Source organism: Numida meleagris, chromosome 2 (genome assembly GCF_002078875.1).
Source record: "Numida meleagris isolate 19003 breed g44 Domestic line chromosome 2, NumMel1.0, whole genome shotgun sequence".
Classification (NCBI taxonomy): domain Eukaryota; kingdom Metazoa; phylum Chordata; class Aves; order Galliformes; family Numididae; genus Numida; species Numida meleagris.
In genome coordinates this window covers 4,185,049-4,199,452 of record NC_034410.1, presented here as the reverse complement: position 1 = coordinate 4,199,452, position 14,404 = coordinate 4,185,049, and the positions used below count along the sequence as shown (strand labels likewise).

The 14,404-nt window shown below is 45.0% G+C and overlaps 1 protein-coding gene across 1 annotated transcript; it reads left to right on the top strand.

The window, feature by feature from the left end:
- Positions 2,569 to 10,493, top strand: XIRP1 (xin actin binding repeat containing 1). The gene has a single exon (XM_021388684.1). It carries the CDS (start codon positions 2,569 to 2,571, stop codon positions 10,288 to 10,290), a length of 7,722 nt encoding a protein of 2,573 aa, XP_021244359.1. The 3' UTR covers positions 10,291 to 10,493.

The following is a 14,404-nucleotide window of genomic DNA, read 5'->3' as shown; positions in this document are numbered from 1 at the left end:
TCACCTGAAAATAATTAAGTATAGATCATAACCAGGGAATTACAACTGCAATGAAGCAGATGCAGACTTCTTTAAAGGCTATTCCATGACCTGTGCTCATGTTGGACCTGGTTTGTGCAAGAACCATGTGTCCTGCCCAGCAGTAAGATGCAATGGGCCATACAGCTTGATGAAAAAGATTTCTTCACCAGAATCTGAACTAATTAAAATGTTCTAAGTAATCTGCATTGCTGTAAGGTGTTCAGGTTGGGAAAGAGAAAGAAAAGTATGAGAAAAATAATCACAGAATCATGCACAATCAGAGAATCCGCAGAGGTTGGGAGGGTCCTAGGGGGGCCATGTAAACCAACCCGCCAGTAATAATTTCAAAACAAATTTTCAGTGAATTTTGATTTGTAATGCCATTACAAAATGTAGATGTGTTTTGTCTTAAAAATATTGGCATACCAACAAAACTATAAGACAAACCAAGCTTTGGGGAAATCAGTGCTTGTTTTGTTTTTCCCCCCGACTCTGAACAAATGCGTTCGTGTTTCCTTTGTCAACTGAGACTTTTGGAAAAACATCTGTTCAAACTGAGGTAAGATTGACTTTTCCCAGCTGAGAGCTGTCAATGAACCAAAAAAAAAAACCAAAACGACACTGGTTTCCAGTTCTCTAGTGTAGACACATATATATATATACAGCTGTCGTATGTGTCTGCCTATGCAGTTTGATGTCATTCCTCCCCATGTCTTTTCCAGAGAACTGTGAAGGACAGCCCCACTCAATCTCTCAACAGCCAGAACACAAGCAAGGTAAGAAATGTTAGAGATAAGCACCCTTATCTAACCAAATATTTGCGGATAGTGGTGGAGTGTGATTTACATACCCACACCAGGCAGCGAGGAGTGCTTTCACACTGAATATAGCTATCAGCTGCTCAGCCGTTCCCTGTGCTTAGAAGTTTATAGATTAAAAAACACACCAAAAAAAAAAGCACCTTATTTTTAAAAGTGCATTTGATAATTCAAAGTACGTCGGCTTGTACAAACAATTTGCGTTTTGCACTTGCTGCAAAATACGCTGGTTTTGGTGTTCTGCTTTGTTTGGGTTTGTTTGGTTTGGGTTTTTTTTGTTGTTTTATTTATTTATTTATTTATTTATTTTAACTAATGTTCAGCACTTATTTTTAGCGAGAACAATCTGTGTGTTAACAGAGTGAAGTAACACTGCGCGCCATTGCTTTGAGCAACAACTAATAATATTCCAGGCATAACTCTACAGACGTAACTCCAAAGGCATGCCAAGGATCAGCAGATCTGTTTACTGAAAGGAAAGCCACCAGGATTATGGTCCTTTTTAGATAATGATTATAGGCTTCAAATAGCTTCCCTTTGGAAAAACGCCAATCCAGCGCAGGCCGCAGGTATTCGGTTCATCTGTTCTGCGCTCAAAATTCCCAAGATAAGGAGAAAAATGCTGAAAGTGAGGCTCAAAGGCAGTCAGAACAACCACTGTCCAGCCTGTCACGACTGTGCCTTCTGTTCACTGCTGTGCCTACATTGCTGAGAAATCCAGCTGAATTCGGTTTGAGTGAGTCTAAATGTAAATTGGGATAGTTCACAGGCACAGGGGCCAGAATTCACAAAGTATTACCCCCAAAAGAAAGGCTTAAAGGAATGTGAGTTAAAAGCCATCACACTGTGATGTGATGTAGCAGTGATATACTGGCTTCTGGCTCTGTAGCAAGTGAATTGCTCATTTTTGCAGAGCAGGCTAAATGTGAGCAGGTTTAAAGGGACATGAGTTAGCCTCACTCCTGTCCAAGTCTTAAGTCAAAAAAAAAAAGCTTTACTTAAAACTCTAATTGTGGAACTGTGCACCTATTCTTATGCAAGTGATGATGTGGGGTACATGTATGAGTCCAACAGAAGGAATCAAGCATCCTTTCCAAAGTCCCCAATCTTGTGCCACGAGCAGCCCATGGCACTACCAGCAACCTGTCATGCTAGCTGCCTACCCAAAAATGGGACATCCCTCCAGCTCCCTTTCACACTTTTATTTGGCTCCCTCTCACCATTTTTACTCTTGTGATCTCTTCATAAATATCTCATTGACTTTCTCCTGGAGCATAACCTTCGTTCGCAGACTCACTGCAGGTTCCCACACTGCCTCACACTTGGAATTAGGAGGCGGAAATTAGCTCTTATCCTGACAGTTGATGACAAGCCTTCTTTATGTCATTCTTGTGGTCAATCTCTCTTGCTGACAGTCCGAATCAGGCCTCTCTGTTACGCTGTTGCTGGGTTGACACCTGAGACTGTAGACTAACCACCACACATGCCTGGATAAGAGGCCTTGCTTTAGAGCACGTTGCTGTGGAACCAGAGCTAACACCAAGTCTGGAGTGTGTGCAGTGGTATGATGCTTTGGAGTGCTGTGTGCAACTGAACCAAAGGTATGGAGCTCAGTAGCTGCATGGAGTTCCCTTGTCGGGCTGTCTTTTTCTTTTGGCATTCACACTACTAACAGCCAGTGGGCTGGGGGTAAGAGATGATTCTGACCTTCAAAACTGTTTCCCTAAAGATGGCAGAACCTCAGAAATCATCTAAAGTTGCCATCAAGAAAATGGAAGAGGACTTACCTCCCCCTCCCATCCCTGGCTCAGTCCAAGTCATTGCTCCGGGGAGCCAGGATCCCAACCCGCTCCCTGTGCCTCCTCCAAAGCAAGCCTTCTCCAAGTTCTACCAGCAGCGACAAGTGAATGAGCTAAAGAGGCTCTACAGACACATGCATCCTGAGCTCAGGAAGAACTTGGAAGAAGCTGTGACTGAGGACCTGGCAGAAATGCTTAATACTGAAGATCCCAATGCACAGGGGTCTGTGAACCTGGACAAAGTTCTTCCCGGAGAGGTTCAGTCCATGCGCTGGATCTTTGAGAACTGGGCACTTGACTCTATTGGGGACCATCAAGCCACAAAGAAGATGATGGAAGATGAGATAATTCCTGGTGGGGATGTGAAAAGCACTTCTCTGAGGTTTGAAAACCAGTCAGTCAACGGTGACTATCTGTCAACAACAGCGAAGGTATCAGAGACAGACCTTGCCAGAGGGGATGTGCACACTGCCCGGTGGCTCTTTGAAACTCAGCCTTTGGACTCATTAAACAAATTGTACTCAGATGAAACTGAAATGCAAGAGGCAGTTCTCAAGGAGCCTGTCCAGGGAGGTGATGTGCAAGGTGCTAAACAACTCTTCGAAGCCCAGTCCTTGGATGCTATAGGACGCTGCTGCTCAGTGGAGGAGAAGAGCATCCTGCAGCTCAAGTCAGAAATCCAGGAGCTGAAAGGTGACGTCAAGAAGACTATCAGGCTCTTCCAAACAGAGCCCCTCTGTGCAATTAGGGACAAAACTGGAAACATCCATGAAATCAAGTCTGTCTGCCGAGAAGAAATTCAGAGCAATGCAGTCAGAACAGCTCGCTGGCTGTTTGAGACTCAGCCACTGGATACCATCAACAAGGATACTTCTAAAGTACGAATAATCCGTGGGATCTCACTGGAAGAAATAGGAAGGCCAGACGTCAGTGGAGCAAGGTGGATATTTGAAACTCAGCCTCTGGATGCCATCAGAGAAATTACTGTTGAAGAACAGGATTTCAAAGCTTCAACAGATTTTGTTACAGGGGCAGATGTCAGTAAACAGCGATTACTCTTTGAGACCCAGGCCCTTGATTCTTTGAAAGGAGAAGTGTCAGAGAGTGTTGCAGCCAAAGAACAAGTCATTGGAGGTGATGTGAAATCTACACTCTGGCTATTCGAAACTCAGCCGATGGAAACCCTGAAAGACAATTTTGAGGTGGGTCATTTGAAAAAAGTAGAGCTTTCAGCAGAGGAGAAGGGAGATGTGAAACAAAGAAAACATGTGTTTGAGACCTGTCCCCTTGGCAGTATCTCCAAGGCATTTGAGGAAGAAATTTCAGCCACCAGCACGAAAGAGGTGGTTAAAGGGGATGTGAAGTCTTTCAAGACCCTATTTGAGACTCTCCCCCTAGACAGCATCAAGGAGGTTGATGCTGAGCCTGTCACCAAGGAAGAGGAGAAGATTCCACCTGGCAATGTCAAAGCTAATCAAATCCTGTTTGAAACTACTCCTCTCTATGCCATCAAGGATAGCTTTGGCAATTTTCACGAAGTCACATCTGTAAGCAGAGAGCAAGTCATTAGTGGTGATGTCAAGAAGTACAAATGGATGTTTGAAACCAGGCCACTGGACCAGTTTGATGAGAGCACCAAGAAAGTGGATATAATACGGGGGATCACAAAGCAGGAGGTGGTGGCCGGTGATGTCAGAACAGCCAAGTGGCTCTTTGAAACTCAGCCTATGGATGTCATTCATCACCAAGCCACGCAAGATGGGGAGTACCCCTCAGTGAAGAGGGAAATCTCCCAGCAGGGAGATGTGAAGACCTGTAGGTGGCTTTTTGAGACCCAGCCCATGCACACCCTGTATGAGAAGGCTGAAAAGAAGCAAGAAGAAGATGTCAGCGTGCCCCAAGCTGATGTGAAGTCATACACATGGATGTTTGAGACTCAACCCCTGGACTCCCTGAAAGGTCAAGAGGAGCAGTATTTGAGAGTCAGTAAAGCATACAGTCAGGATGAATTACAGGGGGTTGATGTCAAAACTGTCCGGCACTTATTTGAGACTGAACCATTGGGCAGCAGTGTTGTCAGTGAAGATGATCAAAAGAAAACCCTGCGGTACTCTAGCCGTGTGGAGATACAGTCTGGGGAAGTGTCCAGAGTGAAGGAATTCTTCGAGGCTAAGCCCTTAGATACAACAACAAAGCCAACAGCAGTCATCAAGGATGATGGGACGATTGAAGCTGGATCAGTGCACAAATTCACTTGGCTCTTTGAGAATTACCCCATGGACACCCTGAAGGACAGCTCTGAAGGCATCCAGGAAATCCCTCCAGAGAAGGATATCAAGGGGGGAGATGTTGGAGGCAAAAGGTTCATATTTGAGACCTACTCGCTTGACCAAATCCATGACAAAGTAGATGAGACGGAGCTCCGTAAGATCCAGAAAGACACCATGAGCAAAGCAAACGTCAAGTCCTGCACAATGCTCTTTGAAAGCCAACCCTTATATGCTATCCAAGACAAAGAGGGGGGATACCATGAGGTCACCTCAGTGCAAAAAGAAGAAATCATGAAAGGTGACGTGAAAGGTGCACGGTGGTTGTTTGAAACTAAGCCCCTGGATCAGATCAAAAAGGAAGAAGAAGTGTTTGTGATTAGGGCTGTCACCCAAGAGGATATCAAGAAAGGAGATGTCCAGGCTGCCCGGTGGAGGTTTGAAACAGAGCCTCTTGACTCTTTCCCTGGAGGAAAGATTTCTGTGCCCAGAACAGTAGATGATGTGCAGAAGGGAGATGTTCAGTCCAACAAGCAGCTCTTTGAGTCCCAGCAAGTGGGCCAGAAGAAGTATGTGAGGATGGTCAGTGTCAGTGATGTTCAGCGGGGTGATGTGAGGACATCTACCTGGCTTTTTGAAAACCAGCCTGTAGACTCCCTTTACGGGGATGCAGACAGAAGCTCATCTATCAGTACAGTGCAGAGAGAGGACAGACAGAAAGGAGATGTAAAACGCTGCACCTGGTTGTTCGAAACCCAGCCCATGGACACTCTTAAGGACCCAGAGGTGACAGTCAGTACTGGGACCCAAGAACCAATCCCTCGTGCAGATGTGAAAAGCACAACATGGCTCTTTGAGAGCACGCCCTTGGATAAATTCAGTGCTTCTGAATGCAGCAGGGAAACAGAACTGAAGGAAAGAACTATGAAGGAGACTTTAGAAACACTTTGTACTTGCCAGGCTATTCAGCATGATGGGATCCTCATTGAAGCCAACGATACAGAGAGTGTGAAAATGGTGAAGTACCAGCTCAGTAGCCCAGGTGCTCCAGAAATCCTGAAAGAAGAGATTGTGAGAGGCCATTTGCAAGGGATCATGCTGCAGCTCCTGCACAGAACCAACGTGGAACCACAGAGCGTGCTGGTGGAGGAGGACAGAGAGGGCAAGATCAAAGTAAGCTCATTGCAGCTACTGGACCAGAGTGAAACTATTAAAGGCAAAGAGGACTTGAGTGGAAATGTAGCTAAGGCTCTCCAGGGCCTCCTTAGTCAAGATGCTTCCATCAAAAAGGGGATGGTCTTACAAGAGACAAAGTCAGAATCAGTGAAGATGACGCTTTACTCCCTCCTGTTCCATTCTGTCCAGCAAAAAGTTGTCAAGGGGGATGTGAAGTCAACGATAGGGAACCTGATGGCTTCCTCTCAGGAGCAGAGGGCAACGGTAACTGTTAAGCGTGAGGACAATGAGAAGGGGAACGTCCAGCTTTTTGCGAGCTGCATTGAGAAGGGAGATCTGGACTATCTGAAGAATCTCCAGCAGGAGTCAGAGATACAGTCCCTCATCTCCTCCCAGGCAGAGCAAGGGGCAGTTGAAAGTGCCCCACGGGTTTTGCAGGGGACTAATACACATGTCTTAGCAAACAAAGAACAAGTAGAGAAAGTAATGACAGAGGCAAAGCCAGGGGCTCTGGAGGGAGCAAAAAAGGTATCTGTATGTGAAAGCATGGGCAAAGAGGGTGCATTAGAGAGAGAGGTTGTGCATGCAGTGGGTGTGACAGGCACCACTGTGCAATGTCTTGGGAAGCCCCAGAACCTGCCCACAGTGATGGAAAAAGAAGAAATCATGTCAGGGGGCCTAAAAGTAACTACAAAGTCAATTCAAAGGGTTGCAGATGTCAGCAAGAATACAGAGAAAGAAGAGTCCACCTCTGCCTCTTTGAAGGAACCCAAAGTTACGATGCAAGGCATATCCCAGGCCAAAGTGAAAGCTGAGAGGAGCGAAGTGGCTGGAGAACACCAGAGTTTGGTCACTGAGCGAGCCAGCCAGAAGCAGTCAGAAGAGAAGGCCCTTGGGAGTGATCTTCAGGCTGCAATGCAAAGCCTGAGGCTAGCAACAGCAGAAGCGAAAAACATTCAACACCACGTCCAAAGCAAGCTACAGAGGAACAGGGAGGAGGTTCACATGGCCTGCAGACAGCAGGTAGCTAGTATGCAGGAGACAAAGACCCTTCAGTCAACCATGCGTCAACAAGAGTCTGCATCTACCATGAGGGAGAACACCAGCACGGCCATCAGGACCACCACCACTAGAGTCCAGGAGGCATCCCAGACCCACACAAGTGTGTCTCAGAAGAGTATAGCATCACATAAAAAGGTCAGTACTTCAGAGGAAGTACAGGGAGGACAACTATTGAGCCAGGAAAACCAAGTTGTGCCTAGTAGAGATGTTAGCATTAAGGATGGCCTTTATACTGCCACACCTGTGAAAACCTATATAAACCCTTTCGTTGAGTCTGATTACAAAGAGCAAACAGTGCAAGAAGAAAGAGATGTTGTTATCAGAGGGGATGTACAGACAGCTATCAGAGCACTGCAAAGTGCCACCACAGAACAGCGCCTGGTAGAAAAGGAGGATGTTGTCCGAGGTAATTTAAAAGCCACACTTCAGTCACTGGAAAAGTCTAACGTTAATGTCTCCAAAGGGGATTTTAAAGCTGCTATGATATACAGAAATGCAGGGCAGTCCTATTCTGTGTGTAAAAAGAAAAATGAGACTCAAGTCAATAATAACCAGACAGCTGTAGTGGCTTCAGGGTCGCAAGCTGATAATGACTTTCCTCCTCCTCCCCCAGCTGCTGTGATGAAAGCAGAACATTGTCCACCCTCAACCAAAGCAACAAGAGAAGGTGCCCTTCCATTATTAACCAGCAAAGATGAAGCCCCAGGATGTTTTTCAGCACTCCAGACCCCTCTTCCTTCCCTTCCTTCTCTGTCCTGCAAACCCAGTGATCAGAATTCTACAGAGAAGCCCAAGATTTCTCCTAAACCAGAAATTACTGCCCCACTGAGGAAAAAGCCTGTCCCCCCACCAAAACCCGAGCACCTCTTACACGAGGCATATTCTGCTTCTACAAATAACAGCACAAACAGACCAACCAAATCTATCCCTCCACCCGTGCCTCCAAAACCTCCAGGCTTGAGGGAGATCAGCAAGCCAAAGCCTCCCACTGCAGAGCTGCAGTTAAGTTGCATGGAAGTGTGTGAACAGTCAGGCCACAGGGAAAGTCAAGAAAAATGCTGCACTTTGGAGTCATCCATGGACAAATCTATCACGGTTCAGGGCCCTGAGAGAAAGCTGCCAAAATATACTGCCAAAACCCCTCTTCAGATGGCAGAGGAAAGGTACAAGGCAAGCAAAAGAGGACAAGGCAAGTTCGAATTGGACAGAGCTGAGCCTTCAAAGCCAATGAAAAATGGAGAAGTTGGTTTTGAAGCCAAGCAAGGAATGTTGAGTGGGAAAGCAGCAGCTCCAAGAAGCTGTCTCCGTGAGGTAGTTCAGAGGCATTCTGAGCTGTGTCAGCAAGAGGAAAGATTCTCTTCAATATCACATCCAGCCTGTCCTGGTAGAGCACAGACACCTAACATGCCAGGACAGACTGAGCCAAGCGCATCTGCTGTGGGCCATGTCACTCCTCCAAAGAGAGGAGAAGACATTGCAAAAAATGCCTCAAGCAAGGTGGAAAGGGAATGTGTATATAATCACAGAATCACAGAATCACAGAATTGTGCTTATGCATCATGGGAAAATCAGAGAGTCATGCAGCAAGTGAATGAAAGGAAACAAACGAGTCATTCAATGTCCTTCCATCAGCAGCCAAAGAACGCTTCCAAGGAGGAGCAACCGGGAAATAGTGAGCAACCGAAATGTCCTGATGTGGAGGCAGAGGCACCTGCTCAGGAGAAGCCAGCAGTTATTATGAGAGAAAAACCTAAGAGAGAAACAGAAGATGAACGTCGGAAGAGGTTGTCCGTACACAAAGAGGAGATCATGAAAGGCAACGTCAAGGAGGCTATGGAGATCTTTGAAAATATCAAGAGGCAGGAGGAGCTGCAAGAGATCTTGACTAGGGTGAAGGAGTTTGAAGAGGAAACAAGCAAAGTGGATGTGAAATCTCTCAGGAGCCTCTTTGAGAAACTCCCTGACTGGGTGGTTTGTCAGAAGGCCCTCCAGGCCAAACAACAGGACAGGGCTGAGACACAGGCCAAGGATGGCACTGATAGTGTCTCCTCAGTAGAAACGGTTTTTGGGGACCTGGAGAGAGCAAGTGCTGAGATTATCCACCTGAAGGAGCAAACACTCACCCGACTCTTAGACATTGAGGAGGCTATCAAGAAAGCTCTTTATTCTGTCTCTAGTCTCAAGTCTGAGTCAGACATTGCTGGGCTCTCTGGTCTGTTCAAGGAATCTCTGGGGAGCACCCAGAGCTCTACGAGCAGCAGCAATATCCGCAAAATCAGTATTGTCTCAAGCAAAGCCAGGCAGGAGGGAATCACGGTGGAAATAGGGGAGGCAGCAACTGTGGAAGGTGCAAAAGTGGTAGAAAAGACTGAGGTAACCAAGTCAGAGCTGGAGGTCCCCCGTCAAGTTCATCCTCGTGTCAGCTCTCCCTCCTCACCTTCCTACATCACCATTGAGTCTGCCGCCAGGAAACCAGCAGAGTCACCCAGAACAGCACATTCCCCACGGGACATCCCCTCCCCAAATTGTCCAGACACTCCAGGAAAGAAGGATGCTTTTGCTCAGGAGAGCTCTAACACCGTTAACCATCCATCAGCTGGACCACCTGGGCGTGACACATCTCCTTGTGAGAAGAGACCAGAGCCCACCCAGACAAATGCTGGGCAGAACTCGGTGAAACAGCACACCCCTGCAAACACCAACCATCAGGTCGATGAGAAAGAGAGGTGCCCTCCAGAAGCCTCCAAGGGCAGCTGCCAGGGTGGGGTGAAAGGAGGCTTTCCAGAGTATTGCTCCCTGAACACTCCCAGCCCACAGAACCCACGGAGGCAGAAAAGCATCTTGGAGCTGAAGACAGGGCCTGATGGGTCCAAGCTCTATGGAGCCACCCGAACTGTCACGGAGCAGTATGAAGAAATGGACCAGTTTGGAAATAAAATCATCACTTCATCTACCACAGTCACCAAGCAATCTGAGACACAAACATCCTCCACGTGTGGTGTGGCCTCACATCCCCAGTATGAAGTATCCGCCTCACCTGTGTTTCCAAGATACCTGAAAAGCCCAGGTGAAAACATCCACAATGGCATTTTCCAGGAGTCAGGAGTGGTCTTTGTCACCTTTGGTAACTCCAGGCTAAAGAAATAGGAGATCCTGAAGAGCAAGAGAGAACTGTATAAAGAAGAAAAAGGCAGTCCACAATAAAACATTCTCCTGGTTCATCCACATCTTACACAGGGAACCATCTATGCCCTAAAGACTTCTCAGGGTCTTTGTCTTGGTGTTATTGTAGAGACAGGACAAATGCAGTCTTCCTCGACACTGGAGGGGAACAACAGCCCTCACCTGAACAACCCAACAGACTTGGTGCTGCACCACAACTCAGAGTCCTGAAACTGCCAAAAGCACAAGGGAAAAATCCATCAATGGTCATCTTGGGCAGCTTCTTCCCCAGCAGTGTTATGAGGGGCATGGGAAGGGCTACATCAGGCTTCTCTGAACTAATTGGCAAGAAAAGATAGATAGAATCAGTTCAAGAGGCAATCAGTCTGGTCACTGGCAAACAAACACTTTTGTATTATTATCTTCTATATATAATTTCCGTACAGAATTGCCAGGAAGGGCATTGTAAACACACAAATATGTATATGTACTCATACTGGCACTGATGGGTGGGTTGGATGGGTTTTTTCTTAGACAATAGATCAAAAAATTCCAGTGGTTGACACTATTACTGGTGCGGGAGGTATTTAGCAGAGTACACTTCCCAGAAAAACTTGATGCTATTGAAAACTGTTACATCAAACTCTACAGCTATTATCAGTGCTGTTCCTCAAAAAAAGATTCAAAGAAAGATGAGATAGAGTGGTTGTTGCTTTCCTTGATTTTCAGAATTGTAATTTATTATTCGATATCTATAAAAAAACTTATTTTAGATTTTCCATGCTTTCATACCCATTTACTGTTTAAGTTCATTTTGCAACCTTGTAAAGCAATTTTCTTTTTATTATGACTTTGTTTTGTACATTCTCAACTCATGATTTTAGATTTTTTTTTTTTGTGGCTTTTTTTTTAACTTTTATTGCTGCATTCTGAAGGTAAACGTTACCTCTAAAAATACTTTGGTCTGGTTGACTTTCTTTTGTTGAGTGCTTGCTTCCTTTCTAAGTCCCTTGAAATGAACCAGTCGAATGAACCAGTCAAATCACGCAGTAAGGGCATTCTAAATCACTAAATCTAAACCACAAATCGACGCCTTCTTTACAGTGTGGGTGGATTATCAGCTCCGTGGCAAGCAGTGTCCATACTCACATCTGAAAACTGAGTTGAGTACAGTGTAATCCACACCACCCCATCCAGGAGTAGAGTTAGGTTGAGACTGGGTAGGATGTGTACCCCAAGAAGTGCTTTCTCACACTGATGACTGACAACAGTTTCAGAGTGTACCACTTCATATCACTCAGTTCATAGCTGTGTTTTTAAGTAGCAGATATTATCTCACACCATGCAGTATCTTGCTCAAGGTGTGGTGGACCAGGGAGGTAGATTAAATCTAAGTAACACCGGGCCCTTTCAGCCTCCCCTGAGGATTTTTGCTAAGATGAAAATCATGGAAAACGTTGTATGAATAAATAATACCTCCCTGTTGATGCTCTGGCATTGGTAACAGAAAGAAATTGGGAATATCTATCATCATTCTCATAGAGTCTGAGTCTAAGAGCGATAAACCTTGAATGGAAGCAGCTGATAGCATATTCCAAACATGTTCCTGGTAGTTTTGTCTGAAAGCTCTTGGCCCACAGAAACGTTCTGGAGAAAAATAAAGAAAAATGGTGTGATCTGTAGAATTTCTGCTTTCCTCCAAGAATGCGGGCGTATACCCAGAGCTCTTTGATATGCTTCTGGGACCCCAAAAGCTGGGAAGTAGCATATGCCAAAAGAGAACTAAGAATGTGGTTTTCAGTTCCACCAAAGAATTCACCAAAGCTTGAGGTAGAAGAGCAGACCATCATAAATTAAATGTTTCAGGGAACCAGGACAAGTAACTGCTCAGACTTTCCTGATTGTTTTAGTAGGATCAATTATAGAAAATCCAACACCACCTTCTTATACTTGCTTGTTTCTAGCCTTAGCTTGTTTCAGGATGCCAGTACCAGGCTTGTTTCATCTCTTTTTAGAACAGTTTTACTAAGCTGCAAACAGGTTCCTTGGGCAATGAAAATGATTCCAGGAACTCAAATAAACCCAAATATCCTGCACTGCCAGTGCTTAAAAATAGTGATCTTATTGTTTGTGCTTTGGGTTTTACAGTGTTTCTAAATGTCTCAATGAGCCATTTATGAGGCTAAGCTTGTTTGGGATGTATTTCTTTCATGGTATTTCCATTAGCCAGGATATCATGAGGAGACAGTTGCTGCATTATTTCAGTATCATACATGGCTCCCCAAAGTGCTGAAAATGTTGGAGAAAAAACAAATGCAGAGATTTGACACTCAAGTGCAAACTGAAGCTTGCAAGCTCCCTTCTTCAGACCTTGCAATAATAAACAAGTAGAGTACATACAAACTTCCAAATCCCAAATGAGTGATCATAGTTTTGTAGGGTCTTTGGATACAAGACATGATATTGTTCACCATTCTTTATCCTGGTGGATCACTGCATTCTCAGACTCTGTTAGGTAGATATGTTCAAGAGCAAATTGGCTGGGAAAACTACTTGCACCAGCAGGGGGGATAGCTGATCTCACCTTGATTATACCTTCTTGAGTGGTCACAGGAGAAGTTCAGCTGCAGATGCAGCTCTTTGAAGCAGTAATCATGAAACATGCTACATATGAAGTGCCTACATCAAGTACGACCTGTCCCAAATCTATTTCAGCCACACGTCCCTGTTAAGATGCTTAATCTTAGGTATGAAAGCTTTGAGCTCACCATCTTCTCCATCCATTGACAGCACCAGCATTTTCAGGCTGATCTTTCCTACCATAAAAATTTTTATGCACCCAGAAAACAAACAAGCAAACAGCAGATGATAAGGCATATGCCAGCTGCAACCTTTAGCACAGCAGTAATCAGCAGTGCACTGAAGGAGCCTTCCAGCAACACTCCATAAACATTTTCAAAGAAGTCTTAAGATAATTTCCTTGCCCACAGTGCCATTTGATGGCTGCTAATCACCTCTCTGTCTTCCAAAACATTAGCAATGCTTATTCCCCGGGCTGGTAAAAATACCTCTGAAGACTAAATCTATTTGTCATGCATCATCAGAGTGAGCACTTAACATATACCCTGGTGCCTCCCCTATAGAACATTACCCCACACTTGGAACTCACTCCAGGAGTACATACATTCATTCCCAAAAAAGGAGTAGAGAGATATTATTTGTTTGCTAAACAGCTGTTTCCTTCCTTGGTCACAATTAAAGGAAAGCATTTTTCTTATACAGCAGAATCACATCAGTAGTTTCTCCCTTCTATGCTGAAATAAAAACTTTGTGTTGTCTTAGAGCTCATCACTGCCAAAGAAAATGCCTGCAAGAGCACCAAGAGGTAACCATGATCTGTACCACAGAATACATCAAAACAGATGAAATACAAAGTCAATCCATTGATAGAGATTTCTCATGGGCAGGACTGGCATCTTGCTCCATTATCACAAATGATGCTGTGTTCATGCAGCTGCCCATCACCTCTTGTTCTTTGCCAAACAGCCGGCTCATTCCCTCTAGTTAACCAGCATCTATGCCAAAGATGCAGAGCTTCAGTTTTAATTTGAGAGACACAATAACATGGTTTCTGCTACCACTTTCCACTTGGAGGATCTCTCTCTTATCTTTGCACAAAAGCATGTTTCAGCTTCAGCTTCACCAGCACTGCCCTCCCGCTGGCATCAGCACAGTTCTGCAGTCACACTGGTGAAATTCATCTTGCCTGACTACTCCTGCCCAGCTACATGGGCCTGGTTTAGGGTAGATGTATCACCTCTTAGTTTCCCTTAACCGGATATCCATTGAGAATACTGAGAGCTTAGACACCCATTACATACATACATACTTACAGGACTATGGTCTCCTCTCTGTAGAAAGCAAAAGCAAAGATGTGTTGAGATCACTGAAGAATGAAGGGAAGATGGGGCTTTTGTTTGGATAATTCCATCTAGATGCAGGGAAGAAAACCGAAGAACATTAAACTCTTCTTGGAAGCGTTGTCATAGAAAAACAAATAGGACTTGACATGACTGATATGTTCAGCCAAGAAAAAAAA

What these genes read in the sequence shown, in the direction of transcription:
- XIRP1 (XM_021388684.1), top strand. Translation starts at nt 2,569, where the DNA reads ATGGCAGAACCTCAGAAATCATCTAAAGTTGCCATCAAGAAAATGGAA.